The sequence below is a fragment of the Sceloporus undulatus genome, chromosome 4, assembly GCF_019175285.1.
Source record: "Sceloporus undulatus isolate JIND9_A2432 ecotype Alabama chromosome 4, SceUnd_v1.1, whole genome shotgun sequence".
NCBI lineage: Eukaryota > Metazoa > Chordata > Lepidosauria > Squamata > Phrynosomatidae > Sceloporus > Sceloporus undulatus.
In genome coordinates, this window is record NC_056525.1 from 126,821,355 (window position 1) to 126,840,314 (window position 18,960).

General features: G+C 39.4%; 1 protein-coding gene across 8 annotated transcripts in view; it reads right to left on the minus strand.

Moving 5' to 3' along the window:
• Window positions 1–18,960, minus strand: part of RABGAP1L (RAB GTPase activating protein 1 like) — a 177,737-nt gene that overhangs the window by 17,468 nt on the left and 141,309 nt on the right. For 5 of the 8 annotated variants that reach the window (XM_042466392.1, XM_042466395.1, XM_042466400.1 and 2 more), the window contains 5 exons: window positions 8,544–8,654; window positions 6,764–6,868; window positions 4,525–4,608; window positions 4,012–4,083; window positions 739–936 (listed from right to left, as the gene is read on the minus strand). In XM_042466392.1, the coding sequence (XP_042322326.1) occupies window positions 739–936; window positions 4,012–4,083; window positions 4,525–4,608; window positions 6,764–6,868; window positions 8,544–8,654 (570 nt within the window). Of the gene's footprint in view, window positions 1–738; window positions 937–4,011; window positions 4,084–4,524; window positions 4,609–6,763; window positions 6,869–8,543; window positions 8,655–13,120; window positions 13,146–17,585; window positions 18,790–18,960 lie in introns of those variants that run through there. The other 3 variants (XM_042466398.1, XM_042466402.1, XM_042466397.1) reach the window with 3 other exon arrangements.

Here is an 18,960-nt window from a genome sequence, read left to right on the forward strand (position 1 = left end):
TCAGATATTACAAAGTTATATGTGATGCAAGTTCTTCATGGTTTGGCTAGACTTATTCACAGAGAGAGACCTGGATCACAGAACAGGAACCAAGGGGCAATTTTTGACCACTTTATCCATCCTTCGAGTGCCTCTCCCTAAGCCTGGAGATAGGAAAAATGATTATGCAAACTGCTTTCTAAATCCTTGACCAATAGAGCTGGTGTAAATACCTTGACTATCTCCCAGGCAGAAATGATGCAGGAAATGGTCACTAGACTGTGCAATCTTTTCACAACAAATAGTACAGCATTTAAACAATGACTGAGAATCGTGCATAAAATAGGGTGAAAAGCATGGAAACAAGTAAATAAGTTAAACAGAATAAAGAAAAAATAAAAATAAAAAATAAATTAAAAACAGAAGAAAGAGGGAAGAAGTATGACTACTCAGCCATCTGGGGAAACGTGTTTTTTAAGGGAAAGGTTCTTAAGTTACTACTCACTGAGTGGATGAAAAGTAATGGAGGGGAGAAGCTTTACTGTGCCCGGATGTGTGCATACAGTTGGGTGCATGGGGAGAGGCTACTGTCAAAATTCGTATCACCTTAGATGTTTGTGCAACTGTCTCTGCCCAGGGCAAGATTCACATGGATTATAAAAACCACAAAGATGGTATAATTACTCTCTCCGCTACACCAAAGGATGCAATGGCAAGCTATAGTTAGCAATGCAACAAAATATTTATATATCCAGATACCTGTATTTTGCATTTGGCTTCTACAAGTTGTAGTTTGGTCTGTGCCAGGTCCAGCTCCATCTCTCTTAGCTGTTTTTTAAGGGCATCTTTCTCATCATCTGTGACTGTACCTGGATTTTCTCTAGGCACTGCAGGCACTTTCAATGTTCCTTCTTTACTAAAAATTTCACTGCAGTGTTTGCAAGCCATCACTTTTCCCTGAAACAGCAAGTCACAAAAATAAGTAATAGCCATAGTTAAAAACTAAAAAAGAGACAAGGATGTTTTCTTGGTGGTAAAAGAAATGTTATTCAGCAGATAGAATCAGGTAGCTTCTATGTGGCTCTTTTGACCAAAAAGACAGTACCTCCTTCTACAACAATGCAGTAGCAAAACACATCACAAGATACTGAATTTACCTGGAATTGGATATCAGATACTCCAATATATCTCAAGAGACTGAGATACTCAAGAGATTGAATCATGCTCACATTCTGAAACTCTACTGAAGCTCCCCCCCCCCCCCCCGGTGTAGTACCATCAAATTTGACTGGTTACCATATTTTTCAGCTATATGCTGCTCATTCTAGATAGCCCAGTAAAAAAAGCTTTCTCTTTTCCTCTCTCCTTTGAAACAAAACTATCTGGAATTTTTATTCTGTGAATATTCTCAGGTGGCGACAGCTATCCACTCCCACTCACCTACCCACCAATAAACTCTGTCTGAGGAAAAGTAGATCATGATGTATCATCCCTCCCAGAGGGATTTTAAAATTCATTTCAAGATGTACTACTACCTTTTCTCAGAGGTTCAAGTTTCTAGGAAAAAAGAAATAAAAAATGCAAAATGAAATCCATGGGCTGACAGTGTAGTGCATTCCTGAGCACATTATGTTCTAATCTACAAATCAGTATTATGGCTGTGGATCAGATAAATCTGCCTTGCTAGCCTGAAGCCAATATTATAGTTTCAGAGTGAATGTCACAATGTCTTTCTTTCTTCTGCTTAGTATTTGAAGCAGTCCTGTGCATAACATCAGAGATTCCTCACCAATGGGCTGGATGAGGGAAAACAAACTCAAGTTGAATCCAGAGAAAACAGAGGTACTCTCAATAGGCACCCTGGATCCGGGGATAGAGATTTGTCAACCAGTCCTGGATGGGGTCACACTTCCCCTAAAGGACGAAGTTCGCAGTTTGGGAGTACTCCTGGATCAATCACTACAGTTGTCATCTCAAGTAGATGCAATGGCCAAGAGTGCTTGGTACCAACTTTGGCTGATATGCCAACTGCGCCCCTACCTGGACCAAAAGGACCTTGAAGCAGTAGTACACGCACTGGTAACCTCTCATTTAGATTTCTGTAATGCGCTCTACTTGGGGCTACCCTTGTACCAAGTTCAGAAGCTTCAACTAATCCAAAATGCAGCAACCAGATTGCTCACCGGTACTTCTACTTTTGACCATATAACACCAGTGTTAAAATCTCTACACTGGCTGCCAATTAGCTTCCGGGAACAATACAAGGTGTTGGTCATGATCTTTAAAGCCCTACAAGGCTTGGGCAAGAGTTACCTGCGGGAACACCTCTCCCTACATAAGCCGCCCCGCACACTCAGAACATTGGAGAATTTCCCATAAAGCATTCACTGCAGCAGCCCCTAAATTATGGAATAGTCTGCCGGAGGAGATCCTTTAAGAAGGCACTAAAGACGGATCTCTTCCAGTGGGCTTTCCCATCGGATTTGGTATAGAGATGATGATCTCAGGTGTGCCTGCTTTTGTTCTTTTGCTTGACAGTTCAGGAGCTCTAAATTTGGATGTCTGGCCTGCCTTAAAATCTCTATCTTTAAAAGAGCTTTCTATTCACAGAAAGTGTTCAACCATTTCCTGACCAAATTTACTTGCCTTCCCCTTTTTTTCTTAGGCACTGTTCTAACAACTTCTGCAGCGACACATACTGGTTGCTCTTAAAAGCAAGTGTACAGTTGCTCTTTTTACTTGAAGATACTTCTGCAGAAATTAAAGCCTGAGAGGATAAGTTCCCTGAAGAGACAGTTCTATACGACTATGAAGCATACCCCTAGAACCCTGTCTCTGTCTGTCATTGGTTGTCCTCATATCTGTAGAATAGAGCTTGGGAGTTATAGTCCAAAAACAGACTTTTCCAAATTGATGATGATGATGATGATGATGATGATGATGATAGTTTTTTATTTATATGTCCTGTCCAAGGATCAAAGTGGGATTACATCATTAAAATAATACAATGCAATTGAACAGTCAATAAAATACTAATACTAATACTGAATTATACATCCCTATTAGTTCCTTAAAATCTTCAAACATCAATTCATATACCATCATACTTAGAGAGGGGGGGGTCTATTCACACTTTCTGTGAATAGAAAGCTCTTTTAAAGATAGAGATGCTAAGAATGATCACCTACTTTGTTTGGATATATATGACAGAAAGTGCATAAAAATCGAAAGCTACTTTGAAATTAGTTGAAACAAGAAAATATCCCACCACTGAAGCAGACAGAGGGCTTTCATTGTCTATGGTGTGGAATATATTATCAACAAATCAATCAAGACCTTTTCCAGAGCATCTCCAAATTAGGGTATGTTCTGGATTTTTTTAGGCAGGCCAGACATCCAAATTTAGAGCTCCTAAACTGTCAAGCAAAAGAACAAAAACAGGCACACCTGAGATGGGTACCCAGGTGTACTTAACAGAGTATTTGAAAAGTTGCCTCTTCAGCTAGACAATCATGAAACTATTAAAAGAGGAAGAAAACTGGTTGTCTTTATACTAAAGCTTAAGCTTCTACACTTGTTCCTTCCCATTTGCGGACTTCAGAGTCTGCGGTCTTGCTTCTTTGTGGATGGCAAGTGGGGAGAGACAAAATGAGGTGCATGCGCAGCACGGCGCACAGGAGCATGTACCCATTTTGGGCTTTGAATATTTGTAGTTTTTCTGATTCACAGAAGGGGGGCTCCAGAACGGGAGGGATGACTGTAATTAACAGTGTGTTCATTAAGACACTAATAATGATATGTAAGAGCAACAGCTCCTGAAAAAGTGTGTCTCAGATCACACACTGGTCATGGATATTTTTCCACAGAGTCACAATGTGGTGTTACAGACCTTTTCAAGTGTAACAACTTACTTTCTCTCTGTTAAAAAATAGCACCAAGGAGTCAGTTGGGGAAGAACACCAAAAAAGAGCTAAAATTAATGTACAGCCTAAAACAATGTACTGTACAACTATTTGAGCAGGCTATTCTCACCTTTAGAACCTCAAGTTCCTCTTTACTGGCTGCCTGTTGTTTCTCCAGCCTACTACTCAGCTGGGTGCAAATCTAGAAGGAAATAACAGGATTTCAATATAATTCACTTTACAAAGAAAACTGAACATATTTTAAGGAACCATTAACATTTCATCCTCTTACAGCCTAAAGCAAATGTTGACAGTCCCAACTTGTTCTCTCACACTTTGATTGCAAGGCTGATCACTAAGATTTAGAAATTAACATTAGTTGAGAAACTGTCCAACCAGTTATGTGAAGGATATAATTGGCAATTTATAATTGGCCAATAGCTTGTGGATAATAGCTATAAGTAGGAAGAGCACAAGCTTGTTGCAGGACTCTGTTGGAAGGCAGCCAAGTACTATGAGTTGATATAAGATATCAGTGGATTTTACTTGGAGAAAAACATGCCCAGATAATTCTTGCTCTACAGGAAATTATACAGACTGAAAGGACAGTTGAGACAGTAAAACTCCAAACTTAGAACATTACTTGTTTATATTCTGCAATGATAGCAGTTGTCTTCTTTATTTCAGATTCTGCCTTCTCCAACTGTTTTCTGAAAATCTCTTTCAACTGTATATAGGAGAGAAAAAAGAGGAGCAGTCAGCTTTGAGGAACAATTTAGTAAAATAATCATATAGCTTCTCTGCCACTACAGATTATCCAGGGGTTATCCAGGAAACTGCAATTTTTGTCTTTTTATCAGTTAAAGAAATTAAAGTCCTTCAAAGTTGAAGCAGCACACAAATTGCCCAGAGTTCCAGAGTCAGGTTTTAGTATGTCCTTTGAATGTGACCACTGAGTTTAACAAATTATTAACAAATTACTAGCAAATATTTTAAAGTAATATTGAGGGAGACAGCAACTGAAGGTAAGGAAAGATGCTGCTTTGTATGAGTGCAACAGCAGTCACTGCCTTTCTCTGAGGCCGAGAGCATGTGATTTGCCTAGAGTCACCCAGTGGGCTTCATGGCCAAGGAGAGAATTGAACCCTAGTTTTCACAGTCCAACACTCAAACCACTATGCCATGCTGGGTCTCCCACTCCATATCGTAAGATCTCTGGGTGGCTTACAATAAAATCAGTTAAACAATTTAAAATGTAAAACATGTACGACAAAAAAAAATTAAAAATCTAAAAGCTTATTAAACAACTGCATCAATTAAAAATATGAAGTTAAAACTGTTGCATGCAGCCATTCAGCCCCAAAGGCTGTTATAGAAAGCCACATTTTAACCTCAAAATCAGACCAAAGTCAGCATCAATTAGGTATCCAGGGGTAATAGGGAATATGCAAAAAAATCTTGTTGATAATGGACAGGTTTGCTCTATGTAATACTTGAATGAAAGACATAATGCAGTAGTAGAAAAATAATTTGATGCTTTATGTATTTTATTTCTCTTTTTCTTATATCACAGCTTATTATTATGTATTAAATAAAAGTAATAATTATTTTATATTACTATTACTAATAATACTATAAATAACTACATCAAGATTTTCTACAGTCAAATGTAATACTCCAAAGTATATGTTTCTAAAAATGTTATAACTGTTTATTCTGGACTTTGACATCATTGGAACATTATGCAATGTAATATTTTCATATATGACATTTGTGTATGAACACAATAAGCCTGATAACTAGACTACTATGCAGCTATTGGGATAGAATCTGCAACTTTCCATAAGAAGTATTTCAATAAGAAGTACAACAATGGACTCTTTTTTTCAGCTCTGTTTTTCCCTCTCTAGGCGCATATTTGTTTCACAAATTTGATGGAGCGCCCAATATTCTGTTCAGTTCTTATGTTAATAGCATGAAAATCTGAGCCTCAGATTGATAATCTGTTATGGTTTGAGCATGTCTCTATAATTTTGCTTTTATTTATTCATTATAAATCAAACATGGAAGTTTGCCACATTCCTAAAGGGTACCTGAAGACAGATCAGCAAAATTCAGCACTATTCACTGAACTGGGGCTGGGCCATTATCAGGGGTCAAAATGCTGGACTGGCAGAGGACCCTGCAGGACCACGTTACAAGGTATTGATCCATTTAACTCATTCATATTAATCTGGAATGTTAATTCATGTTCACCGAGAATAAAAGGAACTATCTTAATTAGAAATCCTTTTTTGGCTTGATATACTTAAAACAAACTGAATGTAGCTGACGTAAAGCTACCAAATGAAAGTACTACAAACATGCCTCTGATCAAAGCATTAGAAACATGTCTCTAGCACAGAGTCAAACGCAAAACTCTGGTGACAGAGGACAAAATTTCAATGGTCACTTCCTTTCACAAATGAACTTGTGAGACAATCCACTTGAAAACAACTGGCAACTGTACAAAGAGAACTTTCCGTTGGATGGCACCACATAGCCAGATACATCTGATTCTTGCTTTCCTATTCTTGACTATTTGCAGGGTAAACTAGTTCTAATTAGAGGTCCACAGAGGCTTGCCTTGAAATGCAAATATCAACATGCATGTTAATGGCATTCAAACAATTAACCTCACTCTAATCTGGCTCTCACACACCACCTCTCTTGCTTGGCTTCATGGCAGAGCTGTGTGGTCTGTAACTTCATGTGGTTTGCTTGATCTTTAGTCAATGCTCTGTATCTCTTCCTTTTGGATATCCTGTATTTAAATGTTTTGTACTCAAGTTGGTAGCCCCTGCCTCCCACCACATGGATCAATATACAGTAGCTAATTTTACCTGGGCTGTTTCTTCTTCCTGTTTTCGCTTCTCCCCTTCAGTTTCTACTAGTTTCTGTTTGGTCAGGAGCAGCTCCTTATTCAAAACATCTGCTTTGTCTTCAGCCTGAAATGCCAAGGAAGGCTCATATATACAAACAGTGACAATGCAATTTATCTCACAGGGAACCTTAGTGGAATTTAACTGGGGTGTTTGGAAAGTTTGTGCATTCTTGTATTATAAGTCCCTCCTTAAGAGTAAAGAAGATGAGTTGTGAGTGAGTGAGTGAAGCAGGGTGGCCAAGGATGCTGTCTGGCTGATGGTAGAAATGTGAGAGGGAGAGAGGAGGGCACGATGGAGTGTGAAGGATGAAAAGCTTGGAAGGTGGGGTAGGTGGGTTAGAGTTTTGTATAAGGATATTTGTGAATCACAGAGGACAGTCAACAAACTACATGCTATGAAAACATGTTTTGACACATCACTATATTATTATTACATATTATTTAATAATTGTTCATTCAACCACACCTCAATATTACTCAAGCCATGAAGGGCTGTGACAAAGCTGAAAGGAGGAAATACATGTTTTAGTGTGGCAGTAGAATATCAAATATAAAAGAAATCATGAAAGCCTGTGAGAAAAGTAATAACCCAAAGAAGTTTGAAGCTTAAATCTACTTTTAATAGATGGTGTGCAAGCACCAAGGGAAAGACAACATTCCTAACACTGATAGTGTGTGAGGTTGAAGTAAGAGGTAAGTGAGTTGTGTTTTTTAAAAAAACCTCTTCTTGCTGCTAAAGCATTAGCTCAGATGCGGCAGCTGTGGCAGTGAATTTTCCTGTAGATGCATGGCCTCTTGCAAGTGTCTCTGTACATATAATTGATCCCACCCCGGCGGGATTTAAAATAAATGGTTAGCAATGCAATTATAACATACAGTCAGCCCTCGGTATCCACGGACTTGCCACCTACAGATTCAAGTATCCCCGGATGGAAAGCCTGCATTATGCCCAATGGCAGCACGTGAACGTGACCACACCAGCATTAGGGACAGCCCCTGTTGTCCCTAATGGTGGCACGGCCACACGCACACACCATCCCTGGAGACAGAGGAACTTGAGCATCCATGGCTTTTGGTATCCATGTGAGGAGGGAGGTCCAGACTGGATCTCCCATGGATATTAAGGGCCGATTGTATTATTGTCTGTATGCAGACTCCATATAAATATTGGACCAGGATTGCAAAGTCCATACCTACATCTTTGCAACAAGTATCTAAGCATAGTCAGGCACTATGTATGGGCACTTGTACTGAACCATTGGCAAGTTCCTGTATTATAGATCATTGACTCTTCTATTACATAATAGATCTATATTTATTGGGTGAATTTAGGCTCATGCTAACTTCTATTGAGACGTAAGGGTAGGCTATGATGATAATGATATCATGGCAAAGCATATGCAGAAGTTGAGATCCAAAGGACTATCAGAGTATAGACTTGTAGTAAACTTTTGTAATTTAGCAGAGTCTAAAGTACATTTAGAAAATTATTTCAGTGGCAAACAGTGTTTAGAACCATATTCCAGTCCTTACTGGATGGCTACAGGCCAACCTTTTTCCCTGCCATCTTCTGTCATTATATATGCTTGTAGTAACATCCCGCAGAACACATAATATTCGGTTTCCTACATTAACTTGAAATCCAGTTGAAAACCTAATGGATGTTCCCTAGCTGCAAACACAACAGTGATTTCTCTACTTTCTTGTCAGGCCTGGTTGCAGATGAAAGCTCTTCTTACCTGGTCCAGGTCATTTCGTAGAGCAATTTTGCTTGTTACAAGTTCATGGGCAAGGTCATCATTCTCTTGCTCAAGTCGCATGCTGGCTTCCTGAAGCCTGCGGTTCTCTCTCTGCAGAAAAAGAGGAATGAACAAAACAGGAACTGTCTTAACTCTTATCTACAGTGTGCAACACAGAGAGCAGAGGAAGTGCAAGCTATTTGACCTACAAAACAGATGTAAAAAAATTCTGTTCACTCAGAAGCAAAACACGATAGGTTGTTTCACTAGCCATATCCTTACAGAAGATGGTGAAATAGAGCACATTTAAGTTCTTCCAGCCATTATTTATTGCCATAACATCTTGTCCTGCATGTGAGTATTTTCTTCAACACTCGTTCTGATTCTGTGAAGCAGAATAATTTTACTTTTATCATGAAAAGTTTGAAATCATTCTCATTCCTGGTTTTCTGAACTTTAATAACCGAACATGGGAAAAGGAGTACATACTCATGGGGAATGAAATTGAATTGCTACCTTTCAATACTCACTTATAGGAATAGTATGTTTCTGTCTCTTTAGCACACCTTGTCTGATGGTATTTTAAAATTGCTAGATTGCTTCTAGCAATCTTGCCATATTTGTATCATTCCTGCGTTATGAGTTTGATACAAAGAAATGTGTTGTTTATGCACCATCCATCAAGTTGATTTTAATTCTATAAAAGAGACCTCCAAGAGACACTGTTATTAATAGCCATGTTCAGATCCTGCAAATTGTGGCTTCTTTGAATCCACCTGTAATGTGGTATTCCTCTTTTTCTACTGCTTTCCACTTTAATGAGCAAAATCATCTCTGATGAGCCATATCGTCCCATGATATGCTCCAACACTTGCACAAGCCTTTAAGGCTTGTTCAACTGTAAGCCAATCTGGAACCTCAAAGAACTGTAAACTGGGATCAACATTGTTTTAAAGAAATATATAAGCAGCTTCCTTTGGTAATGTTACATGTCTGCTACAGGTTGAATCTCCCTTATCCAAAATGGTTGGGACCAGAAGTATTCTGGATTTTGGAAATTTCTTTATGGATTTCAGAATACCTGTATTTCCATACACTACATAACTAGATATTTTGGAGATGGTACCCTGTCAGGATTGGGTTAATCCTGCCAAGATGTTGTGCTGGGGAATTCTGTTCTGCATCAGCTATGTAGATTAGATTGATAGTGATAATATATGTGATATTTTGTATGTTTAAAACATGTTAATTGCCTAGATTAAGACAACTTGAGAGAGAGTTTGTATTGGATGGCTGGTAAAGGTATGTAGGGGAGTGCTTGTTTTTTCCATTGCAGCTTCTAAAGGCTTGAAGGCCTCTGTTACTGCTAATGATTGCAGTTTGCACAATTAAGTGAAGCTTTCCTGGAAAAGAAGAAAATTCAACCAAAGAAGCAATTGTTTGGAGAACGATGTAATGTGTAGCCCACCAGGCCTTTCAAATTATTTTGTTAGATGTGTGTGTTCCTTGTTTCTTAGAAGGAACTTCCTGACAGTGAGAGCTGTTTGACAGTGGAACACATTCCCTCAGAGTGTAGTAGAAAAATGTCATCTGAAGGAGAGGGGGCCTCGAGAAAGGCGAGAGCCTGCGACTGTTGAGCCGAAACAGTCAGAGACGGAGTGGTCTATGGATTCAGCGGAAGCTGACCTGATCCTGGTGCAGGCCGAGAGAGCCTGAGTGGTTACCAGTACCGGAAACAAGGGGCGCACTTGCAGGGAGACAGCAGAAGCCGACTGTATGGGTTGGACTGGTTCCACCTGGGAAACCGAGGAGAGGCAAGACTGAAGTGGAATGGACGCAGCCAATGACCTTGGAGGAGGCAAGGGAGGTTCAACAGGTTGGAAGGTTGAAATAAAACAGCCTTCACGGACTTCAGAAGGATCAAAAGGCAAAAAATAAGTGTCTGTGGCTTGATCAAAAACAACATCCCATCTGGGGGGGTTCAGCAAGGACAGAGGATGCATCATAGTCCTGTTCGTCCTCGAAACAAACGACCTCCGAAGTCTGGGAGAGTCGGTCCAATATCACCACCTGGGTGAAAGGAGAAGGTTCCTCTTCACCCTCCGAGAGTTGGTAGGATTCAGACAAGGAATGCAAAAAGGTGTCTGGTCGGGCCTGGGAGTCAGGACGAGGAGAAAACTGAGGTTGAAGTGCTGGTTGGGTGCACAGTACCAAGCCCAGTTCGCTGTCAGCAGGCTGGGTGGGCATGTCGGTACAGGACCAGCAGTCGGAGTCGGAGACCGGACAGGGACAAGACTTCTTTCCAGAGTGATGGGATGAGTCCTTGGACTTGTACCGAGATTTGTGCTTTCTCTTCTCCGGTTTGGAGTCTGAGGACCTTTTCCTGTTTGGTGAGGATGGGTGGCCAGCCACATCCTGGTCCAAAGACCTCAATTTGTCTGGAGTTGGTGATCTAGAAACATCCGGAGAGGGTTTGCCCTCAGCAGCAGTAGCCTTGGCAGGGACCCCTGAGACCAGAGATGGGAGCTTGCCCTTGGCAGCCACAGCCTTGGCAGAGGCTCTAGAGGTGGAGGGAGGCTTCAAGATTTGCGTCTAGGGCATGGATCTCAGGTGCATCCCCCTATTCTTCCTGGCTTGTGAAGACCATGCAGTGAGGGCAGGGAGCAGGGATGTGGCCCTTGCCCAGGCAAAGGAGGCAAAAGGAGTGTCCGTCGAGTGCCGAGATGTTCGTTCCAAATTCAATGCACTTTTTAAAAGAGTGCACAGACATCTTTAGATCAAAGCCAAGGGACGAAGAGAAAGAATTGTCAAGAAGTCTGAGTGTTACCGTTACTGTTAATCAGAGTCCAAAACCAAGTTCAAATCACAATCCAAAGAGTAGTCAGAGTCCAACAAAGTCAAAGCAAATGCAGGAAACGAAAGCGAAAGCTAAGGAAGGAGCGATTCTAAGCGAGGTTCCTAAGCTGCTCACACGGCGGACAAAAGGAACTGAGAAAGGGCAGGAATACATCCTGCCTATATAGAGGGTGGGCGGAGCTACCGCCAAAAAGTCTTCCCTAGCGATTCTAGTAGGATCCGGAAATGCTGCGCAGGCACAGAATGTGTGTTTCGCAGAGACCATAAAGAAGAATATATGGTCTTCCAGATGCTGCTGGACTGCAAGCCCTAGGATAGCATATAGCGAGAAATGATGCAGTTCAACAACACCTAGCAGACAACATGATTCCCACCCCTATGAAGCATTTGCATTGATTATTTACTATTATTATTATTAGTAGTAGTAGTGGTAGTAGTAGTAGTAGTAGTATCCCGCTTCTCTCTATATCGGATTGAGGCGGTTTATTTTTTTATTATTAGAAGTGAATTTTTTCACTCGGTGCAATTGGATGATCCAGCAAGATAACTACAGTTGGATATCTCAGAGGAGACAGCATTTCAAAAGACAACATGGGTTAACTGTAATTATTCTGCATTCAAAGTGCAAGAGAGTAGAGGTAAAGCCATCTCCATTATGAGATACGAGATGACTGTACAAGCCAGGCACACATCACATGCAATAGTAATCTACATTTCTCTGTAAAGATTGTTTATAGTTCTCTATTTCACGCAAAAGGAGAAAAGAACACTTCCTTAAACAAAGTTAGCTGACAACAAAGAGGTCCAAGCTGACCATTCTTCTGCCACAGTTAATGGGACACACACACACACACACACCGTAGTATTTTATTACTAAATGGACATGAACAATGAGGGTAGCCAATAGAAATGTGACTAACAACTCAAACTCTCTGCAGCCTTGTCTGAACAGTAGTTGGTTTTGCTATATGCTCGCCAAAAGCTTCAGTGTTTGCAAAGCAGTAACATACATGAGCTTCAGGCTCCTGGCTTTGCATTTACAGATGAGTAGGCAAGCAGACCATGTGGTTGGAACTGTAGTGTCCTCCCCTTCCTTGAATAAAATGCTTTCAATTTTTAAAAAATGAACATACCCCATGTATACATCAAGTTAGTGAAGGAAAGCTCTTCAGTCCAATACATTATTATTTTTTGACTGATGGACACTAACAAGATGCTTTTCTCCACTGTGCTGTATGTAAATAAGAATTAATTGACAAGAGCCCAATTCCAGCACATTGTTTTCCTTCAGCAAATATGCCTTCAGGAAGTGACAATGTCATCATGTCAGAATTAGCCCTTATTCTCTGCAATTTCCAACAAGGAAAAAGTATTTACTTCACATAATACAATTTTTCTTAAATCCTGTGCAATACAGAATCTGAGATGGAAGGATTTAAGGCAGGAAAGTTTCATACTCAGTTTAAATACTGTATAACCCACTTGTGAATACTGGTACACTTTGGAGACAAACTTTCATAACCGTGCTAGCCAAAAGTAAGATGATATTGCAAACAGATGTTTCCTAACCTAATCCTGTGTTGTGAACAGTTTCTAGTTGTAGGTCTCTGTGGAATCAACAAAGAAGGACAAGGGAACTGCTTGTTATGATGCATCAGGGAGGATACTGCATTTCCAAAATAAAGAGGAAAACATAAAATATGCACACGGATAAAACTTACCTCCAGGAAAGTCACAGAGCAACTACTGCCTTCAATCATGGATAAAAAGTTGAGAGAGAGAGTTAATCCAGTGAAATTTATGTACCAACTCCAATAATAACGAGGAGGCAAAGAAAATCCCAACCTGAAAAGAGTCCCTGTATTGGGATTAGCTTTATATTTAAAGCACAGAATCTACTCCTGCTTTTACTTATTAAAACAAGCATTTGATTGAAAAAAGGAAGCTCAAAGCCAGAAGACACGAAGGCTGTAATACACTAAACTCCACCTTCAGCCATCCTCCTCAAGAGTGAAGAAAGAACAGACTGATTTGCTTAACTGATGCAAATTGATTGTTCTTAACATTGGGTGTGACTCATGTCACACACCTATATTTGGTTGCAACAGAGCAACTATTTGGAAAACAAACTGCTTCAGTTTAAAAAAAAATACATTTTTATACTAGTGGAAAAATTAAGTCTGATTTTGCAGGAAAAAAAAAGAAAGAAAGTTAGCCTGCAAAACCAATTACTGCAAGACACTAACATCACCAGGCTATAAAATCTTCAGTTAGCTTGGATATAATAAGACGTTTTTCCACTGTGTTGTCTGTTGCTATGAGAAATTTAAACCTACAGTCCTCCAGAATGTCATAATTAAAGTTCTTCTTTTTAAAATAAAATGATGCCGAATTGTATAATAACATCCAAAATCCACAAAACAGCAATACTGTCATTGGATCAACCAAACTGTATAATATTCATGTTGCAAACTTTTGAAGATCGACTGGCTTCTTCATGAAGCAAAGGTGCTCAAATTCATACAGGAGAGAAAAAAAGTTTTCACGTTAATCATGAGCCTGCATTTGGTCAAGATGTGGCTGTTCTCAGTTCCGATGGTTCAGGAGGAAAATTCATGCAGGTGGGCCCCTCCTCATTCTGGCCATGTGGGTACCCCAGGACATGAAATTTTTTGAGTTCCATTAGCAAGACAAAAAGAGATGCCTTTCTTGAGATCCAAGTTGTCCCCACCTTTTGTGAAGCTACAAGTTCCTTTGTAAGGCAGAGAGCACTGAATTTCTAACAAAGCCTTCCATGTTTTTCCATTAGGAAACATTTTTAGGTGCAATTTTGGAAAAAAACATTCCAAATGTAGTCTAATTTTTTAAAAGAAAAACGTTTTACCTTTGTTGGAGGTAGCAACTTCAAATGGTAAAGTCACATTTGTTTTCTGGATGTAAGAAAGAAGCTCCTCCCTCCTTAACTGTCATCCTTCGGCCTGTGAGGGAGAGAATAGCGGGCCCAGCTCCATCAGGGCTAGCCTGAAGAAAGAGGCTCCTCCCTCCTTAACTGTCATCCTTTGGCCTATGAGGGAGAGAATAGGCTGGCCCAGCTCCATCTGGGCTAGCCTGAAGAAAGAGGCTCCTCCCTCCTTAACTGTCATCCTTTGGCCTGAGAGGGAGAGAATAGGCTGGCCCAGCTCCATCAGGGCTAGCCTGAAGAAAGAGGGTCCTCCCTCCTTAACTGTCATCCTTTGGCCTGAGAGGGAGAGAATAGGCTGGCCCAGCTCCATTGGGGCTAGCCTGAAGAAAGAGATTCCTCCCTCCATAACTGTCATCTTCTGGCCTATGAGGGAGTTGACCAGGCAGGCCCAGCTCCATCAGGGCTAGCCTGAAGAAGAAGAGCCCTCCCTCCAGTCCATCTGCCTTGGTCCAGGCCTCAGAGGGAGAGAAGAATGCTAGACCTGATCCCCCCCCACCATTCCCTTCTCCTTTTGTGTCCTGTCTTTTAGATTGTAAAGCCTGAGGGCAGAGAACCGTCTATTATCCCCTCTGTTGTAAACTGCCCACATTCCCAGTGATTGGGCGGCATATAAATAATAATAATAATAATAATAATAATAATAATAATAATAATTATTATTATTATTATTATTATTATATCTGCACTAGGGGAAGCCTAAAGAGAGGCCTGTGGTGCACAGAACACCCAGCTGACCAATCAGAGGGCAGCTGAAGACCAGCCAATAGAATGTGGGCTGGGACTTTTGAAATTTCTGAGCTGTTAGAGAAGAGAGACAGTTAGGATTTGACAGTTGAGGGAACAACTGAGTCCAAGAGAGGACTAGGTTCCACGACTTCCTGAGGGAATAGTCAGTTGGGGCTTGGAATCCTGAGAGTGAGGGTTCCAGGGATAGAGAAGGACAGTTAGGGGCAGAGTCTGAGTGGGAAAGGGCTCCCTACCATTATACTTCCAGGACTCTAGAAAAGGGAGTGGCTGGAGTGTGATATCCTACGGGACAGTGTTAGCTTTGGGGACTGTTAGGTCTAATTTTAAGAGGGGAACTTAATAGAAAGATTGAGTGACTCTTAGTTATAAGAAACTGGTGATTTAGCTAAAGATTTATAAAAGCAATGGTAACTATAACAAGATAGAAAGTAACAATTACATAAGATATCATATTAAAACCAACACTGTTAAACCTTCTTGTAAATAAAGTTTATTTGTTTGATTCAAGAAGGACACGCCTGGACTTGAGTTAATACCACGCTACTCACAATACAAATCACGGGTGGCAGCAGTGGGAAACAAACTCCCAGGTGCCTGCCATCATAGAAAAGGATTGTGGTTTGGGTATGCGTTACATAATTTGGTGACAGCGTTAGGGTGGAGGTTGCCTAGACGGGGCCTTCACATAATTGGGTGATACAATAGAAAGGTTGTTCGTTACAAGGGCCTTTTCTTTTCTTTAAAAAAATCTTATAGTATCAGTGAAATTGTATTTTTGCACTATAACATTAAGAAATATTTTTATTTATTTTTTTAATTCAGAGGAGAAATGTTGCTCTTTAAACCACAGGATCATTTAAAAAACCCTTTTGGAACAGCCCTAATGCAGGTCCAAGATATCACTACAAACAATCCCTAAAAGGGGATTACAAGTTGAAAAACAGCTTCACTGGTTACCGGTTCATTTCCGGGCACAATTAAAAATGTCGATCATGACCTATAAAACCCTACACAGCTTAGGTCCAGACGAATTGAGAGATCATATCTCCCTATACAAACCTAATAGGCCCCTAAGATATTCAGGGGAAGGCTTTCTCTCAGCCCTGCCACCATCCCAGGCTTGCTTGGTGACGAAACGGGAGAGATCTTTCTTGGTGGCTGCTCCCACCCTCTGGAACTCCCTTCTGTGGGAGGCTAGACTGGCTCCCCTACCTTCCTACCTACTTTTCACTGCAAGTAAAAATGTTTTTATGCAGGCAGGCATTGGGTACATAATTCATAGAAGGGTGGTTTTTATGGAGCAGGTGGTTTTTAGTTATGTTTTTCACTTTTGTATATTTTTATATGATTTTATATCTTGTGTAGATGTTTTTAGTTGTTTGGAATTTTACTGAGATTTTAAATGTTTTGTCTGTGGAGAAAGGCAACATATAAATGAAATAAAGAAATAAACAAATTAAACTATTTTAATAAATAGTATTTCATGTTACTAATGCTTCTGCTTTCTTTTTCCCTATATTATATATACATGCAACATTAGGACTGGGAAGGAGGATGTTATTTTTGGGGTCCGAGTGTCTGGAGATCCATATACATCTTGCCCACTACAGACTTTAGTTGGGGTTTATATGAACTGGGATTCTGAAATATGTGATGGGATATGTAGAGATGATTTGAAATTTTGTGTAGTTTATTTAAGCTTCTCTTATACTCATACAGTTCTGACAATGAACATCTCTGGTGTAAACGTACAGACACTGAAGTTTACCATTGAAGCTGGGGAACTGTGAGCTCCAGAAAGCACCAGTCTTCAAACACACACACACATACACACACACTTTTGAATTATGTGAATTAGGCAAACTGACTGCACAATAAAAGACAAATTTGGAAAGATCAGTATATCCAAATACAGCCCATTTCAGAAACAGATTAAAATTCTACAAATCTAAAGTAAATAATTAATGAACCAGCATTTCTGATCAATACTTTAATTAAAAACAGATACAATTCTTTGCCCTCCCCATGAAAAAATTATTCCAACCTGGAATTCAGTATGTTTCTAATCAATGCAATAGCAGAACAGTAAGCATATCCAGGGGTAGCCATGTGGGCCGTATAGCAAAGTCCAATAACATCCAAAATTCATAATTGCATTTCACTTATTTTTGAGGATTTGGTTGATCTCTTTAAAGAAATAATATATAGTTATATTTGAGGCATTTTGGATATTATTTAGCAAGGTTGCTAGAAAATATAATATTTGTTGCATTTTGGACATTATCTAGCAAAGTTAAACCAAATGATTTTTTTAAAAAAAGAAACACTCCTGTTTTTTTAATTGATGATGATGATGATGATTATTATTATTATTATTATTATTATTATTATTATTATTATTTAAAATAAAGTCTGGCTGTTATTACTATTTTCCAACCCTCTTGTTGGAACAACAATGACTGTTTGATTATTATTTTTTTAATTTTAACAATTTACTGGCAGTTGTTCTTTGTTACACCAGTATACAGGGTCAGTTGCTTCTTTTAATCACTTCATTTTATAGTGCAAGAAATGCTATATTTAAATTAACACAAGTTCAAACAAAATAACTTGGTTTAAAAGAGCACCTTTTAAAGAACTATTATTTAATGTAGTGGCATCTGCATGTCTTTTGCTACTTATTCTTCTTATTTACTCTTATACTGGTGTTGTCCTAGGCGGCATCCGCACTACAGAAATAATTCTGTTTGACATCACTTTAATAGTTCTACTCCGGTGCCACAACAAATTATATTTCTCTGCATTCCATACCACTGAGCCATGGCTATTAAAGTGGTGCCAAACATGATAATTTCTGCTGTGCAGATGCAGCCATTCAGAATGATGGGGGGAAAAACACATCTGATTTTTTTCCAACCCCGATATCTAGAGGCCTCAAATATTAACAAACATTAATAGCAAGTACAGAAAAAGTATATTTTATTAGATCAGTTAGTCATTTCACACAATGCAAGCTTTCACACGTACTGCCGATAGAGCAGATTTTAACAATTCAAAGTGCTACACACACCATCTCATAATCCTTACAACAGCCCTAAGATAGTAAAAAAATATCAGAGATGGAATAATGAATCTGAAAGAACAATGACTTGTTTAAAACTTACTAGTAAATTTGTGGCTAAGGTGAGATTTGAACTGCAGAGGTTTTTGCTCACTTAGCCACCATGCTACACCAGAAATGTTTCAGGCATGGAAGTTCAATAAAAAAAAAAAACACAACAAAAATAATCATCAGATGAGACAAAGCTTCACCTGACTGAAGAATTTCATTTTATCCTTACTTGGAACCAATGTAACTGAAAAATCATTTGGCCCAATTAAAGGCATTGTTTTACCAAATCTGTGCCTTTCACTCTGTGCAACCAACCCTTCTACAAATGTTAACACATCTTCAAGAATATCTGTACAACAGAGAAGGAAAAGTAATCAGTCAGCCTTGGAAGCATTCACCTTCCAAAATGTACCTATGGTAGTGAATCACACAGTTTTGTCAAAAACATAAGGCATATCCTCCTTTGTGTGTCAGTGGTAGAAGAATCACTCTCTCTCTCTCTCTCTCAGTATCTCATGCAGTTCCCCAGAAAAGTTCAATAGCAGAAGAGTTACCTACAAACATATAAACTGAAAGAATAAAAATATTACACATGGCTGCTTGAGGAAGTTGTCTTGCTATGATTTTAAGCAAAATAAAAATGTGTGCATAAAGTAACTGTAAAGTGCCTGAAATAAGCATTTTTAAAATGGACTATGGCATACAGTTCATACTGTAAGCATCACTGCTTTCAGCCTGTG